General features: G+C 40.9%; 1 protein-coding gene across 1 annotated transcript; it reads right to left on the bottom strand.

The window, feature by feature from the left end:
* Nucleotides 1-16015: 16015 nt before the first annotated feature.
* Nucleotides 16016-17497, bottom strand: LOC125367581 (PRAME family member 12-like). The gene has a single exon (XM_048368253.1). The coding sequence runs from the start codon at nucleotides 17495-17497 to the stop codon at nucleotides 16016-16018; it is 1482 nt and encodes a 493-aa protein (XP_048224210.1).
* Between the last annotated feature and the right edge of the window lie 968 nt (nucleotides 17498-18465).

Here is an 18465-nt window from a genome sequence, read left to right as displayed (position 1 = left end):
TTTAAAAAAGTAGGCTACTTAAAATCTATAAATGCATAAGACTGAACCCTTTTTGTCTGTTCAATATTTTGAATGCATATAGATTTGTTAAATGTGCGTGTATAGTAATATGGAAAAACAAAACATGCAATTTATCTGTGGAGTCAGGTCAAAGAGGAAGCTTGTGGAAACTGAAGCCACATGGAATCCCAGTGCTCTTTGACTTGGGTATGTATTAATGTGGGGATCCGAGGTGGAAGAAATCAGGAGCAAGAGGGAGTGAGGATGGGGGAAGGGGGAGGTTTTATAACATGTAGCTGTTCCTTGTGGTAGCTTCGGTAGACTTTAATTTCTAAAATCCTTTTGGGAAAAGTGAAAAAATAAAAAGAACTGCAGGAAGTGGGATGTTTGAAACCTTTGGGAGTTTGGGCAACAGTCTTGAATTAAGCTTTAATGGAATTTTTCAAGGGCTGGTCATGAAGTTCTCAGGTTACCCACATTCCTTAGTTGTGTTTGTTGGGGAGGACAAATGTACCCATCCACACCACTGTTTAAAGAAAGAACACCACCTCTCATCTAGAACTAGGAAGTATTTTTGCCTGAGGCAGGGGAAAGGGATGAAGGTAAATATATATTTTTGTAAACCAATATGTTAGAACACATCATCCTCTTGAGGAAATGAACCTAATATTTGTTTGTTGTGTGGTTAGAATAAAGGTGTAACAAACTCTATAAGGTTTTCCAACATCTGAGGTGTGATTAATTTGTTATAGATAATTATGATAATAATATCAACAATAATAAGTATAACAGAAAATTTGAGTCACTCTGTATTTTAAAAGTGTCAAAAACAAATAACAGGAAATATTGAAAAGTGAATTCCATGCAAAACAGAAAATGATTTTATAGGAAGTGTGAGAAAGAAGAGTTTATTTTCAAGCAGGAAACATGACAACTTTAACATAGAGCTCATTTTCATAATTTTCCTTTCAAACTTGATTGGCAAATGGAATTAGCAATATGTTTGGGGGGAATCTTACCACAAACAGGACTGTTGTACTAGATATCTTTGGAAATATTCGTAGAAGTAATTTTATTTGGAGTGAGGAACTTATTTAAGAATTATTTTACTATGTACTTATATTTTATTCTTGAAGTTTGCCAACAGTCATGAATGTGTATTGGGAAGGAGGGTCTTTGAATGTAAACAGAATAAGCTGTTAAGTTTTGTTTTAAAAGAACAAATTTATTATTGTTCAATAAAAGATGATATGTATTCCATATTGATTGATTTTTTAAAAAACCATTGTATCTTAGTCATTTGGCCAACAAAAACTCTTCAATGCTCTTCGTTTAAGCCCCAGGCCTGGCAAAAAACAACAACAACAAAAAAAAACTCTTCAATGGTGTTAAAGGACAAAAAGGACAAGCACCTCAACTGAGGCTTCTGCTACAGAGGCTTCTTCCATCAGAACAAGGGACTAGAATGTTCATTTCTTAGTCTTTCTTCTTTGGTCTACTCATTCTTCAGATCTCCCTAACACGAAAGTCTCCTACATTGACCTGCTTTCTAGTTATACTTCTATTTTGTAACTTTAAACAAACTCTGAGCCTTTTGCCACTGTTTTTGCCTGTGGTCCAAGTTACTGAGGAGGCTGAGATCTGAGGATCTTGGTTCAAAACGAACCCTGGAAGACAAATTCAAGTGTTTCTTTATCTCCAATTAACCAGCAAAAAGCTACAACTGTAGACATTGCTCACATGGTGGAGCACACCACTTGTGAGTGAAAAAGCTGAGTGAGCACACAGGCCTTGAATTCAAGCCTAGTGGCAGCACACACACACACAGAATCATACCTTCCTCCAGCTTCTCCCCTCCCAGCCCCAAAACAAAAACCAACAAAAGCCAGTTCTTATATGTTAGCTGTACAGCTGAAGGTTGAAATGGTAGCTTCTAGGTCATTATTACCTGATGGCTCTTTCACATAGTACTGAGATGCTAAATGTTAAAGTGTTTTTTCTTTATTTTTTTCCTGAATTTTAACTTCTTTAAAGGTAGAACTTTGTCATTATATGTCTACTGTACTCCATTGTAGGCTCTGTGAAAAAATATCAAAAAACAAAATCTCAGTCCATTGTTAGCTGAAGGTTACAGACCTTAAAATATCAATGTATTCTCAGTTTCAACAGGGTAGAAGGTATCTTATTCATGTGTTCACTCATAATCAATATTAGTATTATATTTTCATGTATTTCCTAATATTTGTGAAGATAGTTGCACTTAAAAGCATAATCAAAACAGGAGCTGATGGCTGTAATCACTCCTGTAATCCTAGCTACTCAGGAGGCTGAGATCTGAGGATCCTGGTTCGAAGCCAGCCCAGGCAAGAAAGTCTGTGAGACTCTTAGCTCCCATTAATCACAGAAAAAGCCAGAAGTGGTGCTGCAAATCAAGTGGTAGAGTGCTAGTCTTGAGCAAAAAGGAGCTGAGGAACGGCTTGCAAGCCCAGAGTTTGAGCCCCAGAACCAGCAGAATAACAACAATAATTATAATAATAGAAAAGAAAAAGAGGTAATCAAGTACAACCTTTTTAGTACATATGGACAGAAGATAGTAACATTTTTTTGTTGCACCATTTGTGCATCCAAGAAGGCTGACAAGTGTCTGAGAAACTTTAAACCATGAGAAGCCAGGTGTGGCAGTGCATATCTCTAATCCAAGCACTGGAAGGTTGAGGATGGAGGATGGAGAGTCTGAGGCCTCCTGGGCTATATAACAAGACCTGTCTCAAAAACAAAAACAGAAAACACAACAAAATGAAAACATGGGAAATTTTTCTGGACAGGTGGAAGAAAGTCCTAAAAGGAGAAAAGAGACTGGTAGACTCGGGCTCAGGAAATAGGTAATATGTTCTCACAGAAAGATTTTTAAAAGGTTGAGCAGTCATACCATGGGTGATCAAGGAAAACAGCAGAACTGGAGTCCTTAGTCACTGGTGGCCATAGCAAAGCAGTGACTAAGGGACCAGAGAGAGGTTATGGTAGGAGCCTGACTGAGCCATGTGAAAACTGCATGGTGGAGATACATGTTTGTCTGGGAAGGACAGAAGATAGAAGGGCAGTTAACTGCAGCAAGAAAGAAAGCTGGGCATTTCTTGTTTTATTTTTTATCTCCTCCCTCATCCCCCCCCCCACCCCCTACCCTTCTCCCAAGAGTTGTGCAGTTGGTTTACACCAAATGGTTTTGTAAGTGTTGCTTTTTGAATGGTTTGTCTTTTTGTTCTTTGTCTCTTGATTTTGGTATTCCCTCTCCCTTCCCCAGTTCCAATACCCTTATAAACAGTATCCAGGGTACACAGATGTAATACAGTGGTAGTGAGGGTACAGCCACAGGAAGGGAGTGCAAGAGAAACAAAACTAAACAAACCAATCAGTCAAACAAAAGACAAGGAAAAAGAGAAAAAAGCGTAGTATAAGTTCACATGGCATGTTGAGAATAATTACAACAGTGGTATGACTCTTGTTTCCAAAACATGGGGTTCATTTCACTTGGCATCTTCTTATGTGGTTATATGGGTGTAGCTATTGGGGTATTTTGGTCTTCTACCATGACTAGCCTATTAATGTATTAGCTATTCCCTATGAGGGACACCATAGGATTTATGTTTCTTTGGGTCTGGGTCACTTCACTTAGTATGATTTTTTTTCCAAGTCCTTCCATTTCCTTACGAATTGGGGGCAGTGTCATTCCTTCTGATGGAGGCATAGAATTCCATTGTGTATATGTACCACATTTTCCTCATCTACCCTTCTGCTGAGGGGCATCTTCTTTGGTTCCATGTTTTAGCAATGACGAGTTGTGCTGCGATGAACATAGTTGTGCTGGTGGCTTTAGTGTGGTCTTGCTTGTAGTCTTTTGGGTAGATGCCCAAAAGTGGGGCTGCTGGGTTGTCGGGGAGCTCTATGTTTAGCCTTCTGAGGAACCTCCACACTGCTTTCCTGAGGGTTTGAACAAGTTTGCATTCCCACCAACAATGTAGTAAGAGTTCCCTTTTGGCCACATCCTCCCCAGCATTTGTTATTATTAGATTTCCTGATAATAGACATTCTTACTTGGCTGAGGTGGAATCTCAATGTTATTTTGATTTGCATTTCTATTATGGCCAGTGATGTAGAGCACTTTTTCATGTGACTCTTGGCCATTCTCATTCCCTCTTCAGAGAAGTCTCTTTTTTAGGTCTTTAGCCCATTTGTTGAGAGAGCTGTTGGTTCTTTGATTGTTTGTTTTGGAGGAATTTAACTTTTTGAGTTTTGTGTATATTTTAGATATCAGGACTTTGTCCGTTGTATGGCTGGTAAAGACCTTTTCCCAGTCTGTGGGCTTTCTATTTATCTTGGAAGCTATATCCTTTGCACTGCAGAAGCGCTGCAGTTTGATACAGTCCCACTTGTCCAGCCTTTCTTTGATTTGTTGCATTTCTGGGCATTTGTTGAGGAAGTTTGTTCCAGTGCCAAGGAGTCCTAGAGTTTCTCCTATTTCTTCTTGTAGAGTTTTCAAGGTGTCTGATTTTATTTCCAGATCTTTGATCCATTTGGAGTTGATTTTGGTGCAAGGTGATAAATAGGGGTCTAGTTTTAGTTTGTTACAGGTGTTGGCCCAGTTTTGCCATCACCATCTGTTGAAGAGGCTGTCGTTTTTCCAATCTTTATTTTTAGCATTTTTGTCAAAGATTAGGTAGCCATAGGTCTGCTAGTTCATTTCTGGGTCTTCAGTTGTGTTCCATTGGTCCTCAGGCCTGTTCTTGTGCCAGTACCGAGCTATTTTTATTACTATAGCTTTGTAATACAACTTAAAGTTTGGTATTGATATTCCTCCTGCACAGTTCTCTCTACTTAGGATTGTTTTTGCTATTCGGGGTTTTTTATTGTTCCATATAAATTTCTGAATTGCTTCCTCTATTTCATTGAAGAATGATGTTGGGATATTGATGGGTATTGCATTGAATTTGTAGATAGCTTTTGGTAATATTGTCATTTTCCCAATCCAGGCACACGGGAGGTATTTCCATTTCCTTAGTTCTGCCTTAATTTTCACTGCCTTTCATATGAATCTTTTACCCCTCTATATCACACTTTGACAATAAAGAAAAAAAAGTTAAAAAATACACTCTTTATCTGACCTGTGTAACTATAACTTCTCTGTACTTCACCTTTACAATAATAATAAAAATGCATTAAAATGAAGGAAAAAAAGAAATGTGGGCAGAACCATTGCTTTTAGTAATGGAGTGGGAGTGGGAGGGTAAACCTTAGTTTGTGTGCATAGCAGAGCAAAATTGTTCACCTGATGACTGGAATGTAAAGAAGAATGAGGGAGAAAATTTGTCCTATATTCATCTTTGAGGGTATCCTCCTCCCACAAGGACATGAAGATTTTGTAGTAGATCCTACCACTCCTTAATAGGACCAAGCTGAAGATCAATCCTTCAGCACACCAACCTTTCGGGACATTCCAGATTCAAATCCATATGTGTAACTTTTTGCAAGTTGGATGTTGGGGGTGGAGTACACATTGTTTTTCTTGTCTAAACCATATAGACTCCTAAATTTTTGTAACTCCTGTTTCTCTAATTTGAGTAAAACTACTTTAAAAAATGGTAACTTTATGAGATTTTCTTAAAGCAATTAAATTCATTTTGATAAGAACACAACACTCTTCTTGCATTGGAAGCATCCTCATCTACATAAGATTTAACAAAGTTAGGGGACAATGGTAATGGGCACAAACAGCACAAGACTTTAGGTATATTGTTAATTCAAATGATGGAAATTCTGGAGTCAGGTATACCCAGAGGGAGGTCTTGCAGCTGGATTCTGCAGTGTTCTCCATGAATGTGGACATTTGTGGTTTTCTGGAGAGTACTGGAGATTCAGGGTGAGTTCAGTAAAATAATTAAGCAGAATTGACTGAAGAGCCAACTACTCTATATGAAGTGAAAAAAAGTCATTATAATGTCATATAAATAATTAACTTTATGAAAAGTATGTAAATTGATATGTCAGGAGGTTCAGTGATACTTGTTCTTTACACTTTTAACTATTTTTGGAAAGTTTTAGTTTTATAATTTGGAAAAAGAATAACATCTCCATTTTTGAAAATTTACGTTTGTGAAAAACAATTTGTGCTTTCCTACTTAAGTGATTATTAAGAACATAATTCTGTATTTAAATAATTTTGAGTTACACTATCAACTGGGCACTCCATCAGATGTGGAAATAGAACTCAAAGCTGAGTAAATGTTGACAATGTCAGGAAGATTACAGAGTACATTTACACACATTGCATCTCTTCTCTGGAACAGTCTTTGGTCCAACAGAAGCATAATCTGGGAATCCTTAGAAACTATGGATAAAGGGCTCTGGACCAAAGTATGCATTTTGAATTACCATCTACCTTCTGCACCTATGCACAGGAATGCTATCGTCTCCAAGCAGGTGGCTCAGGCCACAAGGGTTGTTACAAGTATTTCCTGACACCTGTGAAGTTGGTAAATATTTCCTGTTTTTGTTGTGTCTAGAGAAAACAGGAATTAACAGTTTGGAAGTGAGTGAAGCTCATGACCTCTACATAGGCAGTTCCTAATGTGAAACAACCATCTCCTTAAAATCCATCTCTTAGTGAAGAGAAGTAATTGTCATAATAATCTGACAGTTGATTGAGTGGGGATAGATAACCTTTACACTTAGATCGTACCTATAGTAGTTGTGGGAGGAGTGGAACTGAAATATAAACAATGTCTTTTAATGTAAGCAAGACTGAATGAGAAACAATGGATAGCTCTTTGGTGGCTTTGAGTTAGTTATACATAGCATATTTAAATTTTTTGGTCATTTTGTAGTACTCTGGAAAGACAAGGACCCTAGAGATTTTAAGTCAGAGCCAGAACTAACTCATGGTGACACTTGCTAGTGATTGATCTTAAATGTATCATTCAAGCTTTAATCCCTATGTGAGGGTCCTCTGTGTATAGTGTGGGTGGTGAAGTATAGCAAAGTTGTAATAAGTTTTGCATATGCTCAATGTATACCATTGGATCTCATTGTTGTCTCTGTCATATGTCTGCTTTCCTGATATATGTGGATAATTTATATTATTTTATTATTATTTATATAATAATGTTAATATTATTATTATAAAAAGCCACTTGCATTCTTTAAAATTGTTTTCCATTGTCTATTAAGTGATATGAAACTAAAATGTTTTATGAGTTCTACTTAATAAGATTAGAGAAAGGGATTTAAAAAACCTGATTGCTTTACATACTTGAAGATATCCATAAAAAGGCAAATAAACAAGAAGTAAAATCCAATTAATATTATTTGATACTCACAATTCTACCAAAGAAGTGACTATTTTTGAAGAAGAAATAATAGTGTTCTATTTAAATCTCCAAACAATTATTAGCATGCTCCTGGGGAAAAAAAAAGTACAATGCTTCAAGAGAATGCAAGGGAACCCTACAATGTGGCATACTTCCCTGAGTGTTATTTTTAACCTTCTATTCCTGCCTTTTATTTTGGGACTAGGTCCGCTTCCTTTGCGGCTTCCCCTTAACATGTTCATACCTTTCTTTCTTATATAATGCATTGAGCTGCCTTAAAAACAAATCCCGCCTCTTAAAGGAAGCCTAAGGAATGTTGGTCAGTGCAGGAACTCCTGCTCATCTTGGCAACAGTAAACTTCTTGGTTTGAAAACAACCTGGAAATCCAGAGTTTACTTTCGAGTCATTTAACACATCAGAGCTACTGTTTGCATCTGAGATGAAAGATAGGAAGATATTTAACACTGTTTTCAGAAAATTGTTTCATGGTTTACAGGAATAGGAAGGAAGAATTTGAAATTGGAATCTTTTTTGTATAATTTTTATTAGTGTACTAATTGTACAAAATAACAAGCTTCATGATGACATTTTTTTCCACACATGCATATAAAGTACTTTGATTGTATTTACCCTAGTTCATATAGCTTTATTCCATATTCCACTGCTATTGCTGCTCCAGGCCTCTTTACTGTCTTTGGGAGATTAGCCTCAGGCCTGGTGGTCCATTTCTGTAAATTTCTCAATTGTAATAAAAAAAAAATCTTCCTTTGTAGGTAGATTTTGGTTTGAATGCAGCCAAAGCTGGTCAGAAATCTGTCGGGCCAAGGAGATGTTGATAAATTCGGACAGTACTGTTTGGATGAAAATCAAGATGTAGGGAGAGGGCTGGGGATATAGCCTAGTGGCAAGAGTGCCTGCCTCGGATACACGAGGCCCTAGGTTCGATTCCCCAGCACCACATATACAGAAAACGGCCAGAAGCGGCGCTGTGGCTCAAGTGGCAGAGTGCTAGCCTTGAGCAGGAAGAAGCCAGGGACAGTGCTCAGGCCCTGAGTCCAAGGCCCAGGACTGGCCAAAAAAAAAAAAAAAAAGATGTAGGGAGAGAAGGAAAAACAGTTAATTAATTTAATTCAATTCAATTTATTTATTTTGCCAGTCCTAGGGCTTGAACTCGAGGCCTGAGCACTGTCCCTGGCTTCTTTTTGCTCAAGGCTAGCACTTGAGCCACAGCACCACTTCTTGCTTTTTCTACATATGTGGTGCTGAGGAATCTAACCCAGGGCTTCATGTATACAGGGCAAGCACTTTACCCCTAGGCCATATTCCCAGCCTAGAACAACAGTTTTATTTCTATTTTTTTAGTGCTTAGCTGGGCCTTCCTTTTACAAAAGACAGGTGAAACCAAATTGAGGTTTAAGAACACCAATACTCTATGTGTCCATGGGGAATAATACAGAGAAATGAATACATTTCTTAAACAGAACTCTAGTTTTCTTGGATTTCAGGCTTAAATACTATTGTTGGATGGAAAAAGGAATGAAGATGTGGAGTGAGGCTTAGGTTGAGGATGAGGTGAGCAGGAAAAACACCTATTAAGACTACAGTGAATGCCTTTTCTATTGATCCAGAACTTCTGGGAAGGTGTGAGTTATAGCTCAGTGGTAGAGAACTAGTGTGTGCTAGTTCCTGGGTTTAGTCCTTTACACTGCTAGCTGATTACTTATCCTTTTATTCTTGGTGCAAGATTTATCTTACAGATATAAATTGAGATTTATCTTACAGATGTAAATTTCTGTCACATAAAGACAAGTCTTTACAACCATGTGCTTCCTTTCTTTACAAGTACATCTCCATGACCCCTAGGAACAGCCTGTCTATAAGTGCTCCTTTTTGCAACTGAGTTCAGGCTGCTGCTGTCCCCTGGCTCTGTGGTCCTGTGGCAATTGCCAATGGGCTGCCGCGAGAGAAGCCAAACTGTTCCTATGTCTGAGTCTGTAAGCAGTAATGACACCTGACATCAATGCATGGAGGGTGTGGAGCCTTTCTCGCAAGGGCTCCAGAACATTTGACACTGCAGGTGGACATGCATCAGGGCAGACAAAGGCCAGGTAGCCCGGCTGAGGCTCCTATGGACAGTCAAGTCATCGATCAGAGGGAGACATCCTGCTCACATGAATTCAATGCAGAGAGGCTGAGAGGAGTCCCTAGGTCAGATACCACGTTGCTCACAATCCTGTGAGTATGGACTCATTACAAAGGACCATGTTCAGTTAACGTTTGTCTTCTATTTGTGTGTGATTATTTTCTAGACAGTAGAAACAAAATTAGCTACAGATGTAGCTAATTTTGTTTCTATTTAATCAAGACAAAATTTCAGAAGAATGCACTGGTGGCTGAGGAATATGTCTATTTCCATCTTGAAGAGGAGGTGTCAATCTCAGAGACTGCTTGTTGTATCAGGGGTGTAATTCTGAAACTAAGAACAAATGAGACTTTGTAAAAGTATGACACTGGGTAACTAACACTATTTCTGAGCTCTGTAAACTGAAGAGCAAGGGGCCCCCTCTGGCTCTAGAACCCCTTTTATGAGGATTGATTACTTGGTGGTAAAAATGGAGATGGGAAACACTAAGCTAGGAGTTTTCTCCTCTCCCAGCATTTGTTTTCTTTTCTTTGGGTGCAGACTATTGGGCCCCAAGAACTCTCTCTCTCTCTGTCTCTCTCTCTCTCTCTCTGTGTGTGTGTGTGTGTGTGTGTGTGTGTGTGTGTGTGTGTGTGTGTGTGTGCTTGTGTTGAAGTAAGGGGGACTGTCCCAGAGACAGCTCATTTCCTAGGGAAGATCATGCACCAGAGGCACTGGGAAAAATCTCAGGCAGATTCATTCTGGGGCTTTAGAAGTTCTTCTTCAGAGACATTTTACCTGTGCATTCTGGAGTGACATGCTTTGTGTGTCATGAAGGGTACTGGTTCATTATGCTATGAGAAAAGCTCCCCCCCCCCAGCCCCCAATGACTTGAAAACATGGGCTTGTTATTCTGAAAAAGTGGAATACATCCTCATTCCACATAAACAATGTGACCCAGACCTGGAGCCAGGCCAAGGTTTTCTATGAATAGAATTCTGCAGAGGGTGTTAGACACTTTGGACTTGCAAAGCAATCCTGGATGCCGGCCTGCAACAAAGGAAATGATTTGCCTGCTCTTCGAAGGTAGAAATAGAGAAGATTCCCTCTTCTCCTCCTACGTACCACTGGACCAGAATTCCTGGTTAGCACAATGCAGAATGCATAAATATGAACAGTGTTGGTGCCTGTCAACACAGAGACTTTATGTTTGTTTTCATGGCAGATGGATTTCCTCAAAGGAGGAGAGAACACAGTTGTCCAGTCATCTCTGCAGGATATATGTTCTGTCATCTTCTGAGGATGTCTGAACTCCTGGGAAATACTGACTCCTATGTATTGTATGCTTTGTCCTATAATACATATCTATGATAAGATTTAATTTATAAGTTAGAGGGAGTAAAAATTAATAATAACTAAAAATAAAATAGAATTATTATAACAATATGCTGCAACAAAGTACCATAACATCAAACCCTTAAACTTTGGAGCCATTGTTAAGTTTAAATTTTTTTTTTTTTGGCCATTCCTGGGCCTTGAACTCAGGGCCTGAGCACTGTCCCTGGCTTCTTTTTGCTCAAGGCTAGCACTCTGCCACTTGAGCCACAGCGCCACTTCTGGCCATTTTCTGTATATGTGGTGCTGGGGAATCGAACCCAGGGCCTCATGTATACAAGGCAAGCACTCTTGCCACTAGGCCATATCCCCAGACCCAAGTTTAAAATTTTTTAAAAGTCTTTCCTAATGGGATAGGCTCAATCAAGTATCATGTTAAGGATGGGAGTGAGGTTGGGAGAACTTTCCATGGGAAAAACATTTGAATATCAAAGAACAATGGGAAAGGCAATGGCATGTAGTGCATCAGAGACGATGCCTGTCCATTCCAAATTCCCAACCCCCTCAAAATCAACTCTACCTGCCACAAGGTAAGGGAAAGTTCATGTGCCAAATGAGTTTAGGATGTGAAGTGCTGTCGGCAGGTGGAAAAGGCTCTAATAAGAGCTTCTGTTTGGGGCAGATGTGCAAAAGCATGACTAAGTTGGCATTGATATGTCCAAGTAGGTAAGTTCTGGGAAGTACGTTGTGAAATCTAACCTTGAGAGAAAGAAAATACTCATGTATCAAGAGACTTGAACTTCAGCTCTGTTGGATGGTTTAACAAGGCCTATGATACTGAGCAAGTAACCTAACTTTTCCAGGTTTTGAATTTCTCCTTGGTTAAAAGAGAGGTACGGTTAATTGACCTCTAGTACCCTCTTCAATTCTAAAACATCACTATTCAATCTCATTGATCTGGCACGATACTTCCTTTCTAAGAAATCTAAAGACAATCTCATTATTTTGCTTAGAGGCAGAAGACTGGATTTGAGAGAGGATGTTGGAGGCAGAGAATAAAGTCATGAGCATATAGCACAGTTGGATTCCCCCAGAACTCAACTACAACAGATAATAGAAGCCTCATTCATCCTTTAAAGTCTATCACAGTGCCAGAAACTCTAGCACTGATACATTCGTAGTTGTTAAGTCAAAGAGCCGAGTTACTTCCATTGTGAAGTCACATGGCCTTGCCAGTCCTGGGCCTTGGACTCAGGGCCTGAGCACTGTCCCTGGCTTCTTCCTGCTCAAGGCTAGCACTCTGCCACCTGAGCCACAGCGCCCCTTCTGGCCGTTTTCCATATATGTGGTGCTGGGGAATCGAACCAAGAGCCTCATGTGTAGGAGGCAAGCACTCTTGCCACTAGGCCATATTCCCAGCCCTCTTGCCTGTGTTTTGACAACTCCCATCCTTTGCTGAGTTAACTCACAGTCTCAAATTAAGTTCAGATGTTTCTCTTTTAAGGAAACATTGACTGTTCTCCTTTGCTTGGCTGACTGACTCTCTGAGATCTCTGCAGGCTCTGGTGGAACTGCAAGTGTTTGTCACTTGTTCACACACCAGGCCTTCTCATGAGAGCATAGATTCAGGAAGACAGAAACTTCCTCTTAGAGGGGGTGAGGAGAGGAGGAGAAGAAGAAACCAGGGTCCCACTAGTCCCCTCAAAGGCACATCTTTAGTGATCTAATACTTGATTTAAAAATTATTTTTAAGTAGTTGTGCCAAGGAGTTGCCATTTGACAAAGAAGTTTATTAATACAATATATCTTGATCAATATCATCCCTTTCAACATTCTCACCCATCTCTCCCCTACCCATTCTTCCCTGCCACTTCTTAATGTTGTGGGATTTATATTGCATTCTTCTTTAAAAAATAATTTTATTGTTGTTGTTGTTATTATTATTATTACTGCCAGTCCTGCCTGGGGCTTCTTTTTGTTCAAGACTAGCACTCTGCCACTTGAGCCACAGCGCCATTTCTGGCCATTTTCTGTAGATGTGGTGCTGGGGAATTGAACCCAGGGCTTCATGTATATGAGGCAAACACTCTTGCCACTAGGCCATATTCCCAGCCCCTTACATTGCATTCTTGCCTGCATTTCCCCCCTCTTCTCTTCACTTGTCTACCTCTTTCCCCTTGACCTCACTCCACACCTTTTGAGTACCTGATTTCTGGTGTTTTATTTTGCTGAACTTTGGTCTGGCTTTCTAAGGAGTCACACTATTTTGAGATCTTCCTTAAATCTTCTATATTTCAGTTAATATATTTGTTTATACTTGCATAGCACCCAACATATTTACTTTGAGTTGTAAGCTAAATCTAGCTTCCACATGTAAGGGAAAACATGGATCATTTGTCTATCTGGGCCTGACTTATTTCACTTAACATATTTTTTCCAAGTCTTTCAAATGGTACAATGTCATTCTTTCTAATGAATCAGTAAAAATCATCTATCTGCCTGCCTATCATTCTATCCATCTATCTGTCTATCTATCATCTCTCTATCACCCATCCTTCTATCTACCTTCCTACCTACCTACCCACCTGCCTACCTACCTACCCACCTACCTACAGCGGAATACAAACATTTTCTTGATCCACTCATCCACTGAGGGGTATCTGGGATGATTTCATACCTTAGCTACGGTAAATAGAGCAGCAATAAATATGGTTTACTAGTGGTTGTACTGTGTCCTGGTTTGTAATCTTTTGGGTAATGCCCAGGAGTGGAAGTGCTGGATATTTAATACCTAGCAGTTAACTTTCCAGGGAACTTATCTGTGTTGCGGGAGCACTGCCTGAAAGGCTGCTGGCATTTTCATTCCAGAATCACACATTCCTCAGAACTACAACTGCTGCTTTTTGGTGATCTGTGGTCTGTGTGTAGAGCGGGAGCCCTTTCTGCATCCCTTCTTCCTGGAGGGGGCGCCTTTGTGTAATTCAAGAGCTGAGAGGAACTGCCTCTGGCATCTATTTATCTAGAGGTTGTTCTTTTGCAATTTACATTGTGCCTCCAGCAACTGTCTTTTGCCAAGCCAAACTTCATAACTCCTGGGAGCAGCATTCTTACTAAAGTTTAGATAAACTATAAAAAACACAAAAATATTTCTGGGGAAAAAAGACGGAAGTGAAATAAAATGTCTTGAATTTAAGGAAAAAAATAAATGAAAAGGAAATTCCACAGGTAGTTCATCAGAGCTCAGGTCCTTGGGATTCTATTAATCTAAAGGAGAAAAAAAGCAAAATGGAAATAGCTTGTCATAGTGAAGGGCAACTCCTGAGATGGCAGGAAGATGCCTGAGGAATCCATTGCTGTTTGCTACTGAGTCACAATCAAAAAATTCTTTTCAGGGTTGTGCATCTCCTGGGCATTGCAATAGCTCACCACTCTACCCATGGGCTCTTGGCAAACAATAGACAGGAACCAGAGAAAAGGCACCACAATTCCATCAAGACTACTTAAATTTAATTTTAGGCCAAGTAAAAGAAACTCTAGATGGAATATCCAAAGTATTCAAGTAGTAAAAATAGAAGTTTTTTTTTGGAAAGAAGACTTTTAAGATTGTGAGATAGCTTTGAAAGTTTCATTTGAATTTCTATTTGTAGGCATTATTACCCCAAAACAGAACATAAATGTCTTAAAGAGAGGAGAGGTCATTTTGTATTCTTGATCTGGTCAAGTGTTGGAAATTTCAAGACAGAAATTAGTGAAGAGTTATGAGTAAACTAAAGCATCCTGTCGCTAACTGACCCATCCTATTCTTTTGACAACTAATTTATACATGCAATAAATTTATTAACTGCCTACTGGAGATAAGATATTAGATCTACAGAAATGACAGAAAGGAAGGTCATAATCCAGAAGAAAGCTAGAAAAATTTACAGAGAGGAAGAGAGTGGAAATAAGCTGGGTGGGGGGTAGTTGGGTATAGGACTTTCAAGGAAGCATCTCCAAGAAGAACTGAGATTTGTAGGAGTTTTGATCAGGAACAACATAGGCCAAGGAGGTAAGAGGTAGGGAGACCAGAAAGGCAAAGGCATGGATATTTTGTGAGATTAGGACATGTGAATAATTCTAAATCACTAGTGATAATAGGTCCAAGAGATGGGAGAATTTAAGAGGAAACTGCACAGTGAGTTTCAGGATCAGTTGTGGAAAATTTTTGGTGCTATGTGGAGGATGATATTGTCTTCTACAGCCAGTAGATAAGAGTGATATAGTGGTGACCATGAGAATGTACAAGAGGAAGAATGAATAGAAAGGAAACAAAGTGACCAATTTTGAAGTCAGCTTTTACAAGTGCCAGGTGCTGGTGGCTCACATCTGTAATCCTAGTTACTCAAGATGCTGAAATCTGAAAATTGTGATTTGAAGCTACATCAGGCAGGAAAGTTTGTGAAATGCTTATCTTGAATTAAGCACCAACAATGTTGGAAGTGGTGCTGTGGCTCAAATGGTAGAACACTAGGTACTGAGTTCAAGCCCTGACAATGGGCATGCACACATATGCATGCACACACACACACACACACACACACACACACAATTATTTAGAAGTCTTTTTTAAAGACTTTATTGATAGATTGATTCAGTAAATTGTGGATAGTCAGAGACTCCCAGGACGTGGGTATTTGCTCATAATCATTTAGAAAAACAAGATCATGTTCCAGTTCTTTCCAGGCATAATTCACTCCAGATTCCTGATGATATGTGCCCATGTAGCCCAAAAGTGCCCAGAATCTCCAGGGGTACAAAAGATATAATTGAATTGAAAAGCTCAGAAACAGAGCCACACCCTTCCACCCACACTGGATGCTGGGGTCTGCGACACACATCTGGAGAATGTTCTTACCATCAAAGTTTTCATCTCCCTCCCTCCTCCCTTCTTCCCTCCCTCCCTTCCTCCCTCTTTTTGCCAGTCCTGGAGCTTGAACTCAGGACCTGGGCAATGTCCCTGAGCTTCTTATGCTCAAGGCTAGTACTCTGTCATTTGAGCAACAGCACCACTTCTGGCTTTTCTGTTTATGTGGTACTGAGGAATCAAAGCCAGCGTTTCATGTATGCTAAGCATGCATTCCACCACTAAGCCACATTCCTAGGCCCCAGCTTTCATTTGTGAGTGCTCAGAAGAGAGCCCAGGAGAGAGGTGCCTGACTACACAAGGAGAGCACAAAGGTCAGGAGAAGGCTCAATTTTAAGAACCCAAGAGCCATCAGGCCCCAGGCTATAGAATAGGCACTTTTTGTGGCAATGACAAAAACTGGGACAGATTTGGACCTTCTGGGTTGTTCTCATGTCTCTCAATGCCTGTATCAACTGATCCCAAACCTGGGCAATTCTCTCAGGGCCAATGCTCCCTAGGCCCAAATATTGAGAGGGGTAGCCCTCTTGAGGGAGAGGATAGAGCCCTAGTCTCAAACGGCCCAGCCTAGCTGTATGGCTCAAGAGGTTTTGCATGGCAGCCATGGAGATGTCGTTTCCATAGAAACTGAAGAAGATGAGCTGGGAGCATTGGCTCAGGGCAGGCAGGATGGCAGAGAGATGAGAGTTAGTGATGGCACAGTCCTCTAGGGCCAGCATCTCCACGGTGCCAGCCACATGCTCCAGCAGGGCTCGCAGGAGCTCAGGACTGAAACAGCCCATGAACAAGCTCCTCAGACGAAGGTGCTTGAGCTGCTTGGTGCAGGGACTGAGGGACACAAACCTTATGTCAGTTTCCTTCAGTGGACATGAATGGAGAGACAAGGTCTTCAAATGTGTCACACTCTGGAGGATGTTGGGCAACTTTCCATACAGGAAGAAGACACTGTGCACATGAAGCTCCTGGAGATGCTGCAGCTGCCCCAGATGTGCTGCATATTGGCAGGAATACCAGGCATTCTTGAGGGTGGAAGTGTAGAACTTGGCACTCATCTTGGAGAAGTTGAAGATGTGAAGGTTCTTCATCTGGCTCAGGTAAGGAGCAAAGTTTTTCATGGTTTCTCGAAGCCAGAATTTATTCACCTTCAGCTCCCGGATGGAGTCCAGACGCACTGTAAGCAGAGCCTTCTGTATTTTATAGATAGAGCCAGACAGAATCTGCAGTTTCCTACACCACAGCTGGACTCGTTTTTTCCTCTTCCTGGCCCACTGGAGCAGGGAGGCCTGGAAAGCATCCTGGGGGCCATGGTTGATGGTCAGGTTCATGACTATCATCAAGGGCTGCTCTTCAGTCATCAACAAACCACAACTCCCTGTTGGCTGAGGCAGGCTGATGTCTGGATATGAGAGTAGGGCCATGGAGGTATACCCCTTTATCCAGATATTTGAGTTCTCACCCTGAAGATTGAGCACTTGTAGTTTCCACCCACTCGGGCGCTCCTTCTTGGCAAGTAGCAGATCAAGCCCATCCAAGACAGCATTGAGGGTTTCCAGGTCTAGTGACTCATCCAGGTCCCCCAGGGGGAGGCAGGGGAAGGGCCAGGCCTGCACCATGGCCTTTAGCACCTCTGTGTGGCCCTGGTCATAGGCCTCCATGAAGACTGAAGGAAACAGATGCATGGATAGATCCTTCAGGGCAGAGACCAGCAGGGACTGGTTGCTGAGTAGGCTTTGCATGGCAAGATGTTCCAGCGGTGATGGGGTTCTGATGCTCATCTTGATGGAACAGATGAGGACCAGATGTGGAGGAGGTGTTCAGGGCTCTCTGAATCGCAGCAGGTCCAAGCACTGACAGCAGGCTCCAGGATTTCTGGTCTTCTCTGGTCCCTTGGCATCTTTATAACCCAACCCCACCCTCATCATTGCTTGCCTACCAATCACAGAGCAGCTTCTGATGGGATTTCTTAGCCACACCCATCACACCTTATCTGGGTGTCTCCATCTGGATTAATTCAAACAATGGATCTACCCAAAGTGATAGGATTACAGGTGTGATCCACTCAGCCCAGCTTCATTTCAAAAGTATAACTCACTTGCACTAAAGATTTCCCACCCTTATGTATTAATCCCTCAAAACATTTCCACAGATATTTCATTGCCCTGAGCCTGCAAAGATACCAAGAACAGAAACCAGCCCAACTTTATAGCACCCATAAACACTTCCTTCATTCCTTTGTTTGATTGCTCCCTCCCTCCCTCCCTCCCTCCCTCCCTCCCTCCCTCCCTCCCTCCCTCCCTCCCTCCCTCCCTCCCTCCCTCCCTCCCTCCCTCCCTTCCTCCCTCCCTCCCTCCCTCCCTCCCTCCCTTCCTCCCTTCCTTCCTGTCTTTCTCTTTGGTGTTGGTCTCGGGACTTGACTGAGGGCCTGGGCACTTTCATTGAGCTTCATTTCCTCAAGGCTAGTGCTCTATCACTTGAGCCACAACACTGCTTCCCACTTTTTCTGATGACTTTATTGGAGATGGGAATCTCCATAATAACAGAGAAACAGTTGTTTATAGGAGAACCAGATAAATATAGTAAGAAATGACAAGGCACAGCCCCTAAGAAGGTGGATAACATGCCAAAATTATCAAACACTTCTCATTCCTCACTCTCAATGTTAAATGGATTTAACTCTTCAATTAAACAACATAGATTCACTAGTAGGATAAAAAAGCAAGACTCATCCATCTGCTGTCTTCAA

The sequence above is a fragment of the Perognathus longimembris genome, chromosome 19, assembly GCF_023159225.1.
Source record: "Perognathus longimembris pacificus isolate PPM17 chromosome 19, ASM2315922v1, whole genome shotgun sequence".
Classification (NCBI taxonomy): Eukaryota; Metazoa; Chordata; class Mammalia; order Rodentia; family Heteromyidae; genus Perognathus; species Perognathus longimembris.
This window is presented reverse-complemented; position numbering and strand designations above follow the sequence as displayed.